Genomic DNA, 14,428 nt, shown 5'->3' with positions numbered 1-14,428 from the left:
GAGACAGAAATCAGTACTAGAGCTGGCGGAAATTTTTTTTGAATTTCATGCATTTTAATGCAAATAGAGACAGTTTTTCACAAAAAAATTATTTACTTCAAATGTGCCCATTATTCTGACCAGCTCTTTCACTAAGCCTTAGAAATATCCTTGCGTCCATTATTCCATCAGACCTTCAAGGGCCTTAACCTCATTTATACTAAGACCCCTTAAAATGGGTGTTAATTGTATGTACACCCACTCTAAGTCCCCTTTACATTGCCAGAGTGGAATAAAGAGCCTTAGTGTAAATGACAGGTTTCAGAGTAACAGCCGTGTTAGTCTGTATTCGCAAAAAGAAAAGGAGTACTTGTGGCACCTTAGAGACTAACCAATTTATTTGAGCATGAGCTTTCGTGAGCTACAGCTCACTTCATCGGATGCATACCGTGGAAACTGCAGCAGACTTTATATACACACAGAGAATATGAAACAATACCTCCTCCCACCCCACTGTCCTGCTGGTAATAGCTTATCTAAAGTGATCATCAAGTTGGGCCATTTCCAGCACAAATCCAGGTTTTCTCACCCTCCACCCCCCCACACACAAATTCACTCTCCTGCTGGTGATAGCCCATCCAAAGTGACAACTCTCTACACAATGTGCATGATAATCAAGTTGGGCCATTTCCTGCACAAATCCAGGTTCTCTCACCCCCTCACCCCCCTCCCAAAAACCACACACACAAACTCACTATCCTGCTGGTAATAGCTCATCCAAAGTGACCACTCTCCCTACAATGGGCCATTTCACTGAATATAGCGCAAGTAGCTATATATAATATAGCGCTATATTGATGACATCTTCATCATCTGGACCCATGGAAAAGAAGCCCTTGAGGAATTCCACCATGATTTCAACAATTTCCATCCCACCATCAACCTCAGCCTGGTCCAGTCCACACAAGAGATCCACTTCCTGGACACTACAGTGCTAATAAACAATGGTCACATAAACACCACCCTATACCGGAAACCTACTGACCGCTATTCCTACCTGCATGCCTCCAGCTTTCACCCTGACCACACCACACGATCCATCGTCTACAGCCAAGCTCTGCGATACAACCGCATTTGCTCCAACCCCTCAGACAGAGACAAACACCTACAAGATCTCTGTCAAGCTTTCTTACAACTACAATACCCACCTGCAGAAGTAAAGAAACAGATTGATAGAGCCAGAAGAGTTCCCAGAAGTTACCTACTACAGGACAGGCCTAACAAAGAAAATAACAGAACGCCACTAGCCGTCACCTTCAGCCCCCAACTAAAACCCCTCCAACGCATTATTAAGGATCTACAACCTATCCTAAAGGATGACCCAACACTCTCACAAATCTTGGGAGACAGGCCAGTCCTTGCCTACAGACAGCCCCGCAACCTGAAGCAAATACTCACCAACAACCACATACCACACAACAGAACCACTAACCCAGGAATTTATTCTTGCAACAAAGCCCGTTGCCAATTGTGCCCACATATCTATTCAGGGGACACCATCACAGGGCCTAATAACATCAGCCACACTATCAGAGGCTCGTTCACCTGCACATCCACCAATGTGATATATGCCATCTTGTGCCAGCAATGCCCCTCTGCCATTTACATTGGTCAAACTGGACAGTCTCTACGTAAAAGAATAAATGGACACAAATCAGATGTCAAGAATTATAACATTCATAAACCAGTCGGAGAACACTTCAATCTCTCTGGTCACGCAATCACAGACATGAAGGTCGCTATCTTAAAACAAAAAAACTTCAAATCCAGACTCCAGCGAGAAACTGCTGAATTGGAATTCATTTGCAAATTGGATACTATTAATTTAGGCTTAAATAGAGACTGGGAGTGGCTAAGTCATTATACAAGGTAGCCTATTTCCCCTTGTTTTTTCCTACCCCCCCCCCCCAGATGTTCTGGTTTAACTTGGATTTAAACTTGGAGAGTGGTCAGTTTGGATGAGCTATTACCAGCAGGAGAGTGAGTTTGTGTGTGTATGGGGGTGGGGGGAGTGAGAAAACCTGGATTTGTGCTGGAAATGGCCCACCTTGATTATCATGCACATTGTAGGGAGAGTGGTCACTTTGGATGAGCTATTACCAGCAGGATAGTGAGTTTGTGTGTGTGGTTTTTGGGAGGGGGGTGAGGGGGTGAGAGAACCTGGATTTGTGCAGGAAATGGCCCAACTTGATTATCATGCACATTGTGTAGAGAGTTGTCACTTTGGATGGGCTATCACCAGCAGGAGAGTGAATTTGTGTGTGGGGGGGTGGAGGGTGAGAAAACCTGGATTTGTGCTGGAAATGGCCCAACTTGATGATCACTTTAGATAAGCTATTACCAGCAGGACAGTGGGGTGGGAGGAGGTATTGTTTCATATTCTCTGTGTGTATATAAAGTCTGCTGAAGTTTCCACGGTATGCATCCGATGAAGTGAGCTGTAGCTCACGAAAGCTCATGCTCAAATAAATTGGTTAGTCTCTAAGGTGCCACAAGTACTCCTTTTCTTTTAGTGTAAATCGAAATTAAGGCCTAGATTCACCTTACTGATAAGGTGGTCTAAACTGTATCTGAATTTTTTCATGTTTCCTAACATTCCTGTAGTATTTAAGGGTTTGATTTATATGTTTCACTGAGACATTTTATGTAAATTCCAAGAGAAATATGGGATCTGTGAGAGAAACATGGACTCTACAAATAAGTTTGTTTTTGTGTTCAGTCTTGTCCAACTGAACTCCTTTTTGTTTGCATACAGATAGAAAGATGGGCCTTATCTACCACTCTTCCTAGTTAATATTATCCTTTACCATGTGGTGAAAGCAGTCATTACTATATTAATATCTATTACAAAAACAGAATTATAAAAATTATAGACTAGATAGTTAAAAGGTCAAATCCTGCAGTGCTAACTATAAGCGAGTTTTGTCTGAGTAAAGATTGAATAAAATCTAAGTACGTACTGAGGGATTTGGTCCAGTGTTTGTAATGATATATATAGATATAGATATCCTCCTGGGAAAACTTTGAGAGGTAAAAGGTATCCTGTTCTTCACCTCCTATGCTAAAAAATGTGCAAGTCTCACACTATGTTAAGTGCATGTATAATAATTCTCACATATGGCAATAGTATACATGTGTAGTATCCCTCTAGGGAATATCAGCTTCCTGGTCAAACAGGCCCTTTAAACAGCTTTTGTGCATGTGAAAACAATTAAATGTTTAACTAAGGAGATCCTCAGATACATTAGATTGATATTATTTGTCTTAAGAAAGCTACACCAAGCCGTGAAAGATTTGAATCTGGGTGGCCGTTGAAGACACAGCAGTTTGACTGTAAAGTTGTTACAGTTTGTCACTGTTAATAAAAAGTGTTTTAAAATGTATCATGTGTCAGCTATTAAGGATTTTGGAAGAATTCATTGTTAGAAACAACCTCCGAGGGGTAAAGCTTAACTAGTTACACAGGGGAAGTTCCTTTCTCTCAAATTTCCATTTTAATTGGTGTTTAACTTAGACTTCCTAGACTTCCTAGGCTGAGTGGAAGCATTTCGTACTGTCACATAAGAGACTCTGGCTTGAACTTGCCTGCAGTCCATCAGGTATTGGGAGTGCTATAGAATCAAGGAGCCCATCTCAAAATGGGTGGAAAGTGAGTCTGGTATCACTCAGTTAAGACTCATTGCAGCCAGTTGATTGGAGTTCCATCAAATAGTCCTATCTACAGGTCAATGTCCAATGAGAGTTGGATCAGTAACATATATGTGGGATCATCAGAACTGTGTGAGAGAGAGCCAAGGATAAAGTTTTGATAGAAGACACGGTGGTTAGAACTTATAATTTTACCCTATTTGATTAGTCCTCAGAATCTTTGTATATTAGTTTTTCTTCTACATCCAGAATTTACCTTCCAACATAACCCTAAAATATCTTTGTCAAATAAAACATGAGCACTAGGAGTTTCCTGCCATTTTCATAACTGCAAGCACATGATGTAAGAAATCTACCAGGAAAGATCCAAATACTATTACTAGTGCTGTTTCATAACCAGTTACAGCTGCTGCTCCACTGAGTAAGAACGCAGTTGGCTATCATGTTCTGTGCCTCTCCTGCTTGCAAGAATGTGACTTGAGTTTCTAGAAAGAGTTTTAGTAGGGAAGAAATTATTGTAAAGCATTTTAGAGGAGTGAATCTCAGATCTAGAATTCCAACTGAAAAAATTTGTCAATATTTAAATCGAATGCATGAACACTAAATGTTTTTACCTGTGAATGTTACTGGGATTTTCTTGGCAGCTTTTTCTTTCCAAAAATGAATTATGTAGATAGAGGTACTGTAAAACTTTCTAACGACGACAAAGAAAAACATACAGTAATTGCTAGTATATCCTTGCCAAGAGATTAATTGCATAAGAAATATATTTTATTCAGCTTCCAGCACTGCCTTGCTTTCACTAGTAGAAAACACATGTCAGCTCTCACCAGTGATGTTTATGTCTTTGCACAAACCTGCCTTCTTTCAGCAGAAAAATGCTCTAACTAGAAATGACTGCAGGTTACGGGGAGGGAGTGAAATGTTAGGTAGAACTGAGTAATACTCAGAACAATATGCTGGTGAAACTGTAAGAAATGTAAGTGACTGTGTTTTCATAGGGCCAAGCACAATGAAGGTCCCGATCCTGATCTGTACCACTGTTCATTAAATAGGAATCTGAACTCACCTTTATTTTTAGATGCTCTATCTGCCCATGCATCTGAGGCAACATGTTTAAGGTGCCTATCAAGGTGTAATGTGCAACAGTCAACAGCTAAGTAGAATAATAAAGAAGCCACCTGTCAAGGTAATATGTAAAATTCACTGAAGTTAGGAGCCTGAGTATTCATTGGTACCATAGGACCCCCACCCCAATACATTAATGATGACAAAACAGCAACATTATTTCTTCTTGTTATTGGTATCCCTCTGTTGTAGGTTTTTTTTTCCTGGACACTAAAACATAACTGCCTTGTGATTTTAAATGGGTTTCTAAACTAGAACAGAATATATTACCCCAGATATCACTTTCCCTGAAATTGCATAGTGACATACAAGCCTGGACAATTCTTTTCCCTTTCCAAAGTGAATGCAACCCTTGCATTTCTGAAATATTGTTATGAAATAGGGCCAATATGTTCCCATTTTCTAAATTAGACACAAGTAACTGTTTTGTGCTCCTTTGGAAAGTATGAGAGAATATTATTCATCTGTTTGCTTTAATGGATTCCTGCCAAATAAAAACATATAAATTTTATTTTATATAAAGTTGGAACAGGAATATAGATAAATTGTATGATGTGGTTAATAATGTAAAGATAAATTATGCAGGATTAATCTGTATATATGGGTATACTGTGCCATACATAATAATAAAAAAGCCCATCTGATTGCCCATACAAATAATTATACAGTTAAATGGAGCAGATTTCTCTTTTCCATTCTGTCATTTCTTACTATTTATTATGAACTCAGTTCCTCTAAAGCAAAATATCCCTTGTCTCGAGTCACATGTTCTTAAGTGTGTAACTTTTGGGAAATAAAATTAACTAATTCTTAGTTACCCTCTACTCCCACTTCTCCAAGGGAAAAGTAAAGAATGCTTCAATTGGGACAACTCAAAGTTCAAGACCTTTGAAGGCTCAAATCCTGTGGTCCTCATGCAGCCAAACTTCCCATCAGTTTTACTGTGACTTTTGACTGCACTAGGAGGTTTGCTGATGCGAGGACTACAGGATCTGAGCCCTTAAAGCTCTTGAACTGTCTGTTGTCTCTCTTGAAATATTCTGCACTTTTCCCTGAGAGAAGTGGAGTCATAGAAAGTGAATTAGAACATTCAGTCATCTGTGCTTGGCAGAATAGGATGTATTTTCCCATCAAGGCTCAGCTGCTTGATGTAAATAACTCATATTAATGCCTGGGTCTGTCTAGTTTAGTGGTGCAGTAAGACAAAAATAATTCTTTAATTGTTTTTCTCCGTCGATAAACAGTGCCTCCAGTTTGCAGATTTACAAGTGGGGTAAAAAAGCAAATAGGCTATATTTATGGTTAAAGTCGTTCCATCTATCCACTTGGCATATCTCAGGGATAAATTCTGTTTCTTTGCTTTTGCCCTCAAAACAGTTAAAAATAAAGCATTTTACTTTGCACATGTATTGTAGCTGTCTGTGTGTTTTTTGCATGTTCATTGTTGAATTTCAGTGGCCATCATGTTACCCATTCACCTACCTTTGTTACATGGTTCTGAGGTTCATCTCAGTCTCCTCTAATATAGCCTACATAATTTAGTGCTAGCTGCTCATTTGGCCACCTCAGTATTGGCAGCCCAGCTGTCTAATTTAACTGACCAATTATATATCCAAGCATTTACACCTTATTCATCACACTAGTATCTGAGCTCAACACAATAATAGGCCTAGATTCTTCCTTAGTTCATCCAAGATCTTTGGGGTATTTTCTTCCATGTCTTCTCCTCTTCTTTTTCTACTTTTTATCTTCAGGTACTGTCAGTAGCTTAAGTACATAAGTTTCCAACTTTCATTAGTGATATGACAAAAATAACTGACCCTGCTTATGCTGGTTTCTATGTTTTTGCTCTTAATGCATTGGAATTCAGTAGTCCACACCAAAAAAAAAAATCCTGAACCCTCTAACTCCAGTTTCTCTATTGGTTTAGTAAATACATCTAAAATTAACTCACATTAACATCTTGATCTTAAAACAACAACTATTGCTAAAGCAAATCCCTAGATCTAGTTCCTTGCATTAACTGTTGCTGAAATTAATGACCATATGAAAAACAGTGTTTTATCGGATGTGCTTTAATTGGAGTTTGGCCATTTCTGATAATATAGAAAAGGACTGGAATAGAAAGGAAGTATTTTAAAAAAACTGACTTTAAAATACAAATCTGGATCTGCAGTGGCATTCATATTTCTAAAACGGAGTTGGCAGACTTGTTGCATAAAGTTAAGAGAGAGCTAATCTAAATTCAGACTACATCATTGAATAGAAAACAATAAATGGAGTACTTAATATTGAGAACAGTTTGTCACTGAAACATGTTACAAAGTTGGATATTTCAGCCCATTTCTACTTAACTTATTTTCTGCTATCAGCATATTAATAGGATACTATTAAGAGGATACTAATAAAGGAGCAGTTGTTTCATGTCACAAGGTACACTAAAGGCCATTTAAACGTTCACAGTGGCATCACACTGCAACAAAAAGGCAGTGAGGCAGTTTTGGTTCAACAGAGCAATAGTGCAGTATGCTGAGCTGACAAAGAGCTTTCCAATTATTTGTACCATTGGACTAACTTCTGTCACAGTGCACCAATACAAACTCATTGATTTCAGTAAGAGGAGAATTTGGCCTTATATCTTTTTCCATTCACCCCCCTTTGATTTTTATTTTATTTTTTTTTTGTTACTTTTTAAACCATATCACGTCTCCATTTCAAATAAAAAATGACCCTTATGAAAAGCCCTTATTTATGGACTGCCTTTCTATGAGTGCCTGCTGCACTCAGTCCTTCTACTTCTTTTGTATGTTACTTACACAGGGTTCACCTGGAAAAGGGCCAGAAAGTTATGAGGACTGAATGGAACTGGAGTCATTCGCAACTGAAAAACCTTTTTAAGAAACAGCACCATGAATTCACATCACAAAGCACCTTTGCATTTTGACATCATAGTGATGTAGCTGAGCTATAATAGTGTTTAAACCCAGTGATGGATGGCTTTATAGTCTGAAACCATTTTGCCTGTTTGAATGTGCCTTTTTATTCTTCATAAGACCCTTATGTAAGGAACTATAGCTAATAAGTGCCATTGGGCTTTGTTATCCTTCCTGTTTACATTTTTAATTTGTCAAACTCAGATGGAGTGAAACAGGATATCCGAAATGGGAGAAATTAGAGCAAGACAAAACGACAAAACATATTAACACTGGGAAAGCATTAGGAGCGTCCCTGTGTGAGAAGCAAAGAGAGAAACTGAGAGTGTGAAATATTCTGGATTGGTCATTTTCTGATTTGGGGGCTTTATTTTGTGTGTATCTGTGTGTTATTACATGGTAAGGCCTCAACTGGAGCATTGTATCTAGTTCTGGGCACCATATTACAAGAAAGATATGAACTAATCGGTGATAGTCACAAGGAGGATGGTGAAAATTTGTTCTCCTTAACCTCTGAGGATAGGACAAAAAGCAATGGGCTTAAATTGCAGCCAGGGAGGTTTAGGTTGGACATTAGGAAAAACTTAAGCACTGGAACAAATTTCCGAGGGGGGTTTTGGAATCTCTGACATTGGAGGTTTTTAAGAACAGGTTAGACAAACACCTGCCAGGAATGGTCTAGTTATTACTTAGTCCTGCCTAAAGTGCAGGGGACTGGATTAGATGACCTATTGAGGTCCTTTCCAGTCCTACACTTCTATGATTATGTGATTACAGCAAAGGCAGCTAGTGCCCAAGATTGATATAAATGTTGCCAATGAAGAGAATTCTTTTTTTTTTTGATCCAAAAATCAAAAGAAAGATAATGGGAAAAGAATATCCCAAGAAATTATAGTAATTTATTTGCCAATGGTTCTCAGCCTTTTACATGCCGTGACCTTTCCTCAGGCCCATCTAGCTGGAATGTAGTCAGGACTACCCTCGTATCTACCAATATGGAGAAGGGGGAAATGTTTGCGACCCCTCTGACATGTTTTCACAACTGCAAGCTTGCAAACCCATGCTTTGTATGATGATCTTGTGTGGCAGTAGAGTAGGCATGGAACATGTTGCATTTGCAACGTGAAGACAAATTTCTCCTCTCTACTCAGCACTAGAGATCTCTGCTGCATGTTCTGCATTTGCTTTGCTTACTGGACTTCTGTCACCATCAGTAGGAATTCCATAAATGTAATAAGTGCAGAATATTCAAATAAAACCCATACTAAGTTGAGAAATCTACAGTGCAGCTCCAAGTAGTGACTTTTACTCTTGGTCTTTTAAAATGAATGTGCATTTTTGTTTAAATCAGAAAGGTGCGGGTCATTTTTCAGAGATACCAAATGAGACATAAGGAATAATATGCAAGCAGCTATCTTTAGCAAGCTTTGTTCAATCAAATGTTACTGACACCTGAGTATAGTGTAAATTCAATACAGGGTGCTCTTATATGTAGCTAAAAGTAATGACACATGGGAAGCTCCAGCAGAATCCAAATGCAGTGGGAAAGTTCCAAGATAAACATCCATGCTTTTGCAAAAATATTAGAAGAAGCAAATGAAAAAGAAATGGAAAGTAATTTTTTAAAAAATCACCTTAAAGCAGTGGTTCCCAAACTGGGGTTCGTAAAATGTTACAGGGGGTTCTCGGGGGGAAAAAATCCCTAATGGCGGAGAGAGCTGTCCCTGAGGACCCCAGGCAGCATGGGGCCAGCAGCCTGGAGCCCCTCGACTTCCAAGAGCTAAGGAGATCAAAGCAAGCATATCTATCACACTGAGGAGATTTAAACTTCAAGACTCCTTATAAGAAATGTAAAGGGAGGTGGATATTTACTGCTGTTTTTAAAATTAAATAGGCAGCTAGTATAGTTTTTAAAATTATTATGAAGAACATGTTTAAGCTTTGTTGCAATATGTGTTGTTTGCCTGGACTGCTCAAGACCTGAATGCTTGCGTAGGAGGAACTCCTTTGAGTTGGCATCTTAAATACCTTCATGCTGTTTCACATCTGATACTCCTTGATGAAACATAGGAGCCTTGTCTTATAACAGGCTTATTCAAAATGATACAAGCTATGAAAGTGAGATCTTGGAAGACTGTTACCATTTTCATAATGTAATAAAAAATACTGTAATGATAAATAATAATTAATAATAAATAGTGTGTAATAATGTCATGACATGTCATGAAAACAAATTTTATATTTCCAAGATCACTGCTATTATAATTTATACTCAGGTAAAGGAGAAAATCCCTGGAAATATTCATTTTTAGAAGGGGGTTTGCGAGACTTGACATTTTAGTGAAAGGTTCACAGGTTGTTAAAGTTTGGGAACCACTACCTTAAAGCAATGCAGGATCATCTGTCTGTAGTTAAAGTTCAAGCCTTCCCTTTTACTCTGCTGCTCTAAACTGACATGGGAACAACATATAAGTTGCCATTGACATATGGAGCACTGGAAGTAAGAGATGCAAAATCAACTATTTTTATATATGTATATGTGCAGCACCTAACACAATCAGACTCTGATCCTCATTGGGTCCTCGGAGTGCTACTGAAATATTAATCATTTAAACTAATAAATGAGAAATAGAGGTGGAAAGTACTTACTGTAAACTGACCTTTGTGACTTCTAAATGCCAAATAAGCTTAAAGGCTCTAATTCAGCAATGCACTTAAGCACATGCTTAGCTCCCATTGACTTTGACTTCAGTGGGACTTAAGCTTGTGTATAAAGTTAAGATGTGCTCAAGTGCTTTGCTGAATCAGGTCTTAAAGGTCTCATCCATCTCCCATTGAAGCCAATGGGATCCGTTCTGTTGCTTTTCACAGGAATCAGAGATCAGGCCTCAGAAACATATCAACCTTTAAATAGCGAAGCAGTGATTAGATTACCAAAAAGGGGTTGAAATACGTAGTGTGTAAAATGAATTGGTGATCTCAGTCCAGTTCCTAGTGAACAGATATCTGTGTCTTAAAGCCAACCATCACAATTTCTCGGTCCTTCTCAATCAGGGGAGGGACTGGGGATGGGAAATGTGCATTGCACAGCTAGTGTGGTCTTTGTTCCATGGCTAAATAAATAGTTTCAGTTCCAAGGAACATTGACACTGCACCTTTCCCCAAAGATGAGCTCCCTCCAGTCACATTTGAATAAGCTATAACTTTCCATACTCATAATGTAACATGTAATTTTTGTTTAAGTGAAAGAAGTTGGCTGGAACATAAAGATCCATAAAGCATAATCAAGTATTACCAGAATCTAATCAAGAGTCCAGTTTTGAACTGTTAATGGTAGTTGATACAATAGATATGCATGTCATAGTCCATTACCTCCTAGGGCTTCTCTTGTACTATCTCAGTTCACGCCTCCCCCCCTTAGGCTCGGGGGGGGGGCTCTCAAAATGAAGTCCAGGTGGTTTTATAATCCTCTCTTTTTTTCCCAGGGATGTGTCTGTCAGACTTCAATACTCCTGTTTCTTCCAGTTGATTTACTCCACTGCCCTGTTACTGAAGCTCATTTCCAAAATACCCCAAAATAGTGCATGTACCATTTGAGCTACTAATCCTGTTTTGTGTAAATGAATTCTCCTCTGGTCGCCAACATCCAGCGGGAGGGCTTTTGGATCCAGTCTGTTCCCTTTATCTGTAACCTTTATATACCTAAGGTTAACTCTTTTTCTTAAAATTCTGTACCTCGTGGCATTGCCAACAGATAGCAAAACTCCCTACTCATTCACATTCCTTTCAGCATTCAGCCACTTACATTAGGTTAAATTTTCTTTAGTACAAGTGTGAATTTGAGAGTGAGGTGGGGCAGCCTTGTTAATAAAACTTTTCTTTAGCTATGAATTGAAGTATTTTATACATCCATCAGATTTCTTTCTGGTTGTATGTTTCATTCCAATGCTTGATCACCTTCAAAAGGACTTGCTAACTTACCTAGGCGCTAGGTAAACTCCAGTATAAACTAGAAATATGTATGATTTGATGGAGAATTGACTGGGAAAATCACCTCTAGAGTCTAAAATAGATGTTTGTTTGTTTCAGTCCAGGTTTTAAATTACATTCTTTCTTTAGTTCTTCAGAAGTTAGCAGAGGGTCACATTTTCAAAAGTACATAAGTGCCCTAGGACCCTAAGGGCTAGATTTTCAAAGGTATTCAAGTGCTGAAAGATGCAGACATCTAGTGGGATTTTCAAAAGTGTTTAGCTCCCACAGAAAACAAAGGGAGTTAGGTGCCTAGGTGCTTTTGAAAATCCCAGTAGGTGCCTCTCTGCATCTTCAGGTGTCTGGATTTATTAATGTAATGATAAGAGGTGAAACGCCACCTAAGCCTTTCTCACCACGCTTCTATATTTTTACTGTGAGACAAAACATGTCAATTGTGATATTATTTCTAATAGAAAAAGAAGAACAAGGCATGAAAAATGTCATTAATTGTAGCTTATATAACTCTTCACATGCCAGGCATGCTTAAGCAACACAACTGTTCGATCCCTTTGCATCCATCGCTCCATGAAGCTGAATCTGTAGGCCCAGTAATTTTAAATAAGGGAGAGCATCTCCTCAATCCCCTCCCTTCCTTCACAGTTACTCATTACTTAATTTGATTTGTGGCTTCTGGTGTCTCCATTTGAATGTAGAAAGCCTGCTGTGTTCATCCACAGGCACTGCTGTCGGGATAGTTACCAGAAAGTGCTGAAAAATATATGGGGTGGCCTGAAAGATGCCTAAGGCCACTTCCATTTTAGTCCCATTAACTCCCCCAGGTCACTGGGCAAGACATTGGGCAATCTAGGTAATAAGTTGTGCATATAAGTGGAAGGCATCAAGGAGTCAAGCTGTAATTTTTATTTCCAAGCACTTGCATCCAGTGTCTGTGAGGGAGAGGAGGAAAGTATCTTTGTTAAATGGCAGGCTGATTTAAAAAAGCATCTGATTTCTTCCTATCTATGTCATAACCTGATGATGAATAGAATGTTTATAAAAACCTGCACCCAGAGGAGGATGGATTTTGCATGGTCTATGTATATATAGGGCTATATCAATGCCCTCTTTCCCCATTTGTAACCCATGGATAACTTGGATTGTACTTCCTGCCTGCCCAGGATTCAAATGCCAGCATGAACAATAAGGGTGGTAGCCAGGTGTCTTGCTCATATATTCAGTTAGGCATGATCTGTGTGTTGAGGTCTCTATATAAATGTTTTATCCATCTTTGCAGGCTTTCCCTCAATATCAGATTTTAAAATGTGAAATCAAAAGGGCCACACAGTGCACATAAGTGCTTTTTCCACATCAAGTGACCCACACAACCCTCTCCATGATTCCTTCCAAAAAGGAATTGCATTACATGCCTACTATTAGCTGTTGATTCTCTGTTCAACCTAAGCAGCGTCTGGTCCCTTTGTCTGAGGTTTGGTAACTTCCTTTCCTAGTCTTGTTTCAAGAATATTGGCAAATATTTTCACATCTGTATTTATGTATTAAATGCCTAAATACAAAGTAATTAATGAAGCAAATGTGTCTGTGGTGCTCCCATTCTAGCTCTTGCCCTGTTTTATGAACAATTTTATAGCATTTGCTAAATGTGGAAGGAGCTCCTCCCCATTTATAAGTATTAACTATGAGTAATGAGAGGACTGTGATATTTTATACACCCTTCTGTTTCTTTCTCTGTCCAACATTGCTTTTACTGCTGCATTTAGGTTCAAATGATTAAAGTAGAAGATTTGGAAAATGCTTTCCCGACATCACAGTTTAAGTAGTAGAAATAGCATCTCTGTTATTTAAAATAAATGTAAATCCATTTTTTCAACCAATCCAAGTTTACTTTTCTGATTGCCTGAATACAGTCTTTCCCTAATGTACAATTCATACACTTAAGACAACATTAGTCTGGGTTTTGTCTGACCTGTAATATTGTGTTACCTGCATTCACAAAGATTAAAGATTGAAGAATAAATGTGTATGTTCCGTGTATTTCACTCTGTGGTGCTTTTTTGGGATATTGAAAACCACCAACAGAATCTTTTACCATTATATTCAGCCAGGGTATTAAGTCTGTGCAATGCCCTCTGCACCACTTAAATACCATTTAATCCTTTAACACAGTCTTAAGTGGTGTGGTAGGCCATATGCAGGCTCTCTGCACTGCCAGACAAACATAGTAGAACCCTCAAAGGTACCTATAATAATATAAATGTGAACTCCCTCTAGTGACTTTTTGCTACTGATTCCATTTAAAATATATTGTCTTTTAGCCTTTTGTGTGTATGATTGTTTTTAGTGACGAGTATGAGGAGGATGGTTTTTGCCAGCCATACAGAGGGATTGCTTGTGCAAGATTTATTGGGAATCGAACAATTTATATGGAGTCTCTACATATGCAGGGTGAAATAGAAAATCAGATTACAGGTAGGTAAAGTATGTTGCCCCTAGCTCTCAAAAATACACACCTTTTTCCAGAGAACTGCTACAGCCTCTTGCCACTGACATTTTTTCCTTATATCTTCTTTTGCTACCTTCCCACTTGCTATGAGTTTTGCCAAAGCAAAGCCTAATCAGGACTGGTATATAACATGTTTTCAGTGGAATGGGTCATATCAAACATGCGCAGCTTTTTAATATGCTGTGTG

The 14,428-nt window shown here is 38.6% G+C and overlaps 1 protein-coding gene across 1 annotated transcript in view; it reads left to right on the top strand.

The window, feature by feature from the left end:
* The window catches only part of ROR1 (receptor tyrosine kinase like orphan receptor 1), a 249,094-nt gene that overhangs the window by 215,869 nt on the left and 18,797 nt on the right, over positions 1 to 14,428 (top strand). The window contains exon 5 of the mRNA XM_084635768.1: positions 14,080 to 14,207. Within this exon, the coding sequence (XP_084491894.1) occupies positions 14,080 to 14,207 (128 nt within the window). The remainder of the gene's footprint in view (positions 1 to 14,079; positions 14,208 to 14,428) is intronic.

This window comes from Lepidochelys olivacea, assembly GCF_965140295.1.
Source record: "Lepidochelys olivacea isolate rLepOli2 genome assembly, chromosome: 8".
Taxonomy (NCBI): domain Eukaryota; kingdom Metazoa; phylum Chordata; order Testudines; family Cheloniidae; genus Lepidochelys; species Lepidochelys olivacea.
Note: the sequence above shows the minus strand (reverse complement) of the source record. Positions and strands in the feature narration are given on the sequence as shown.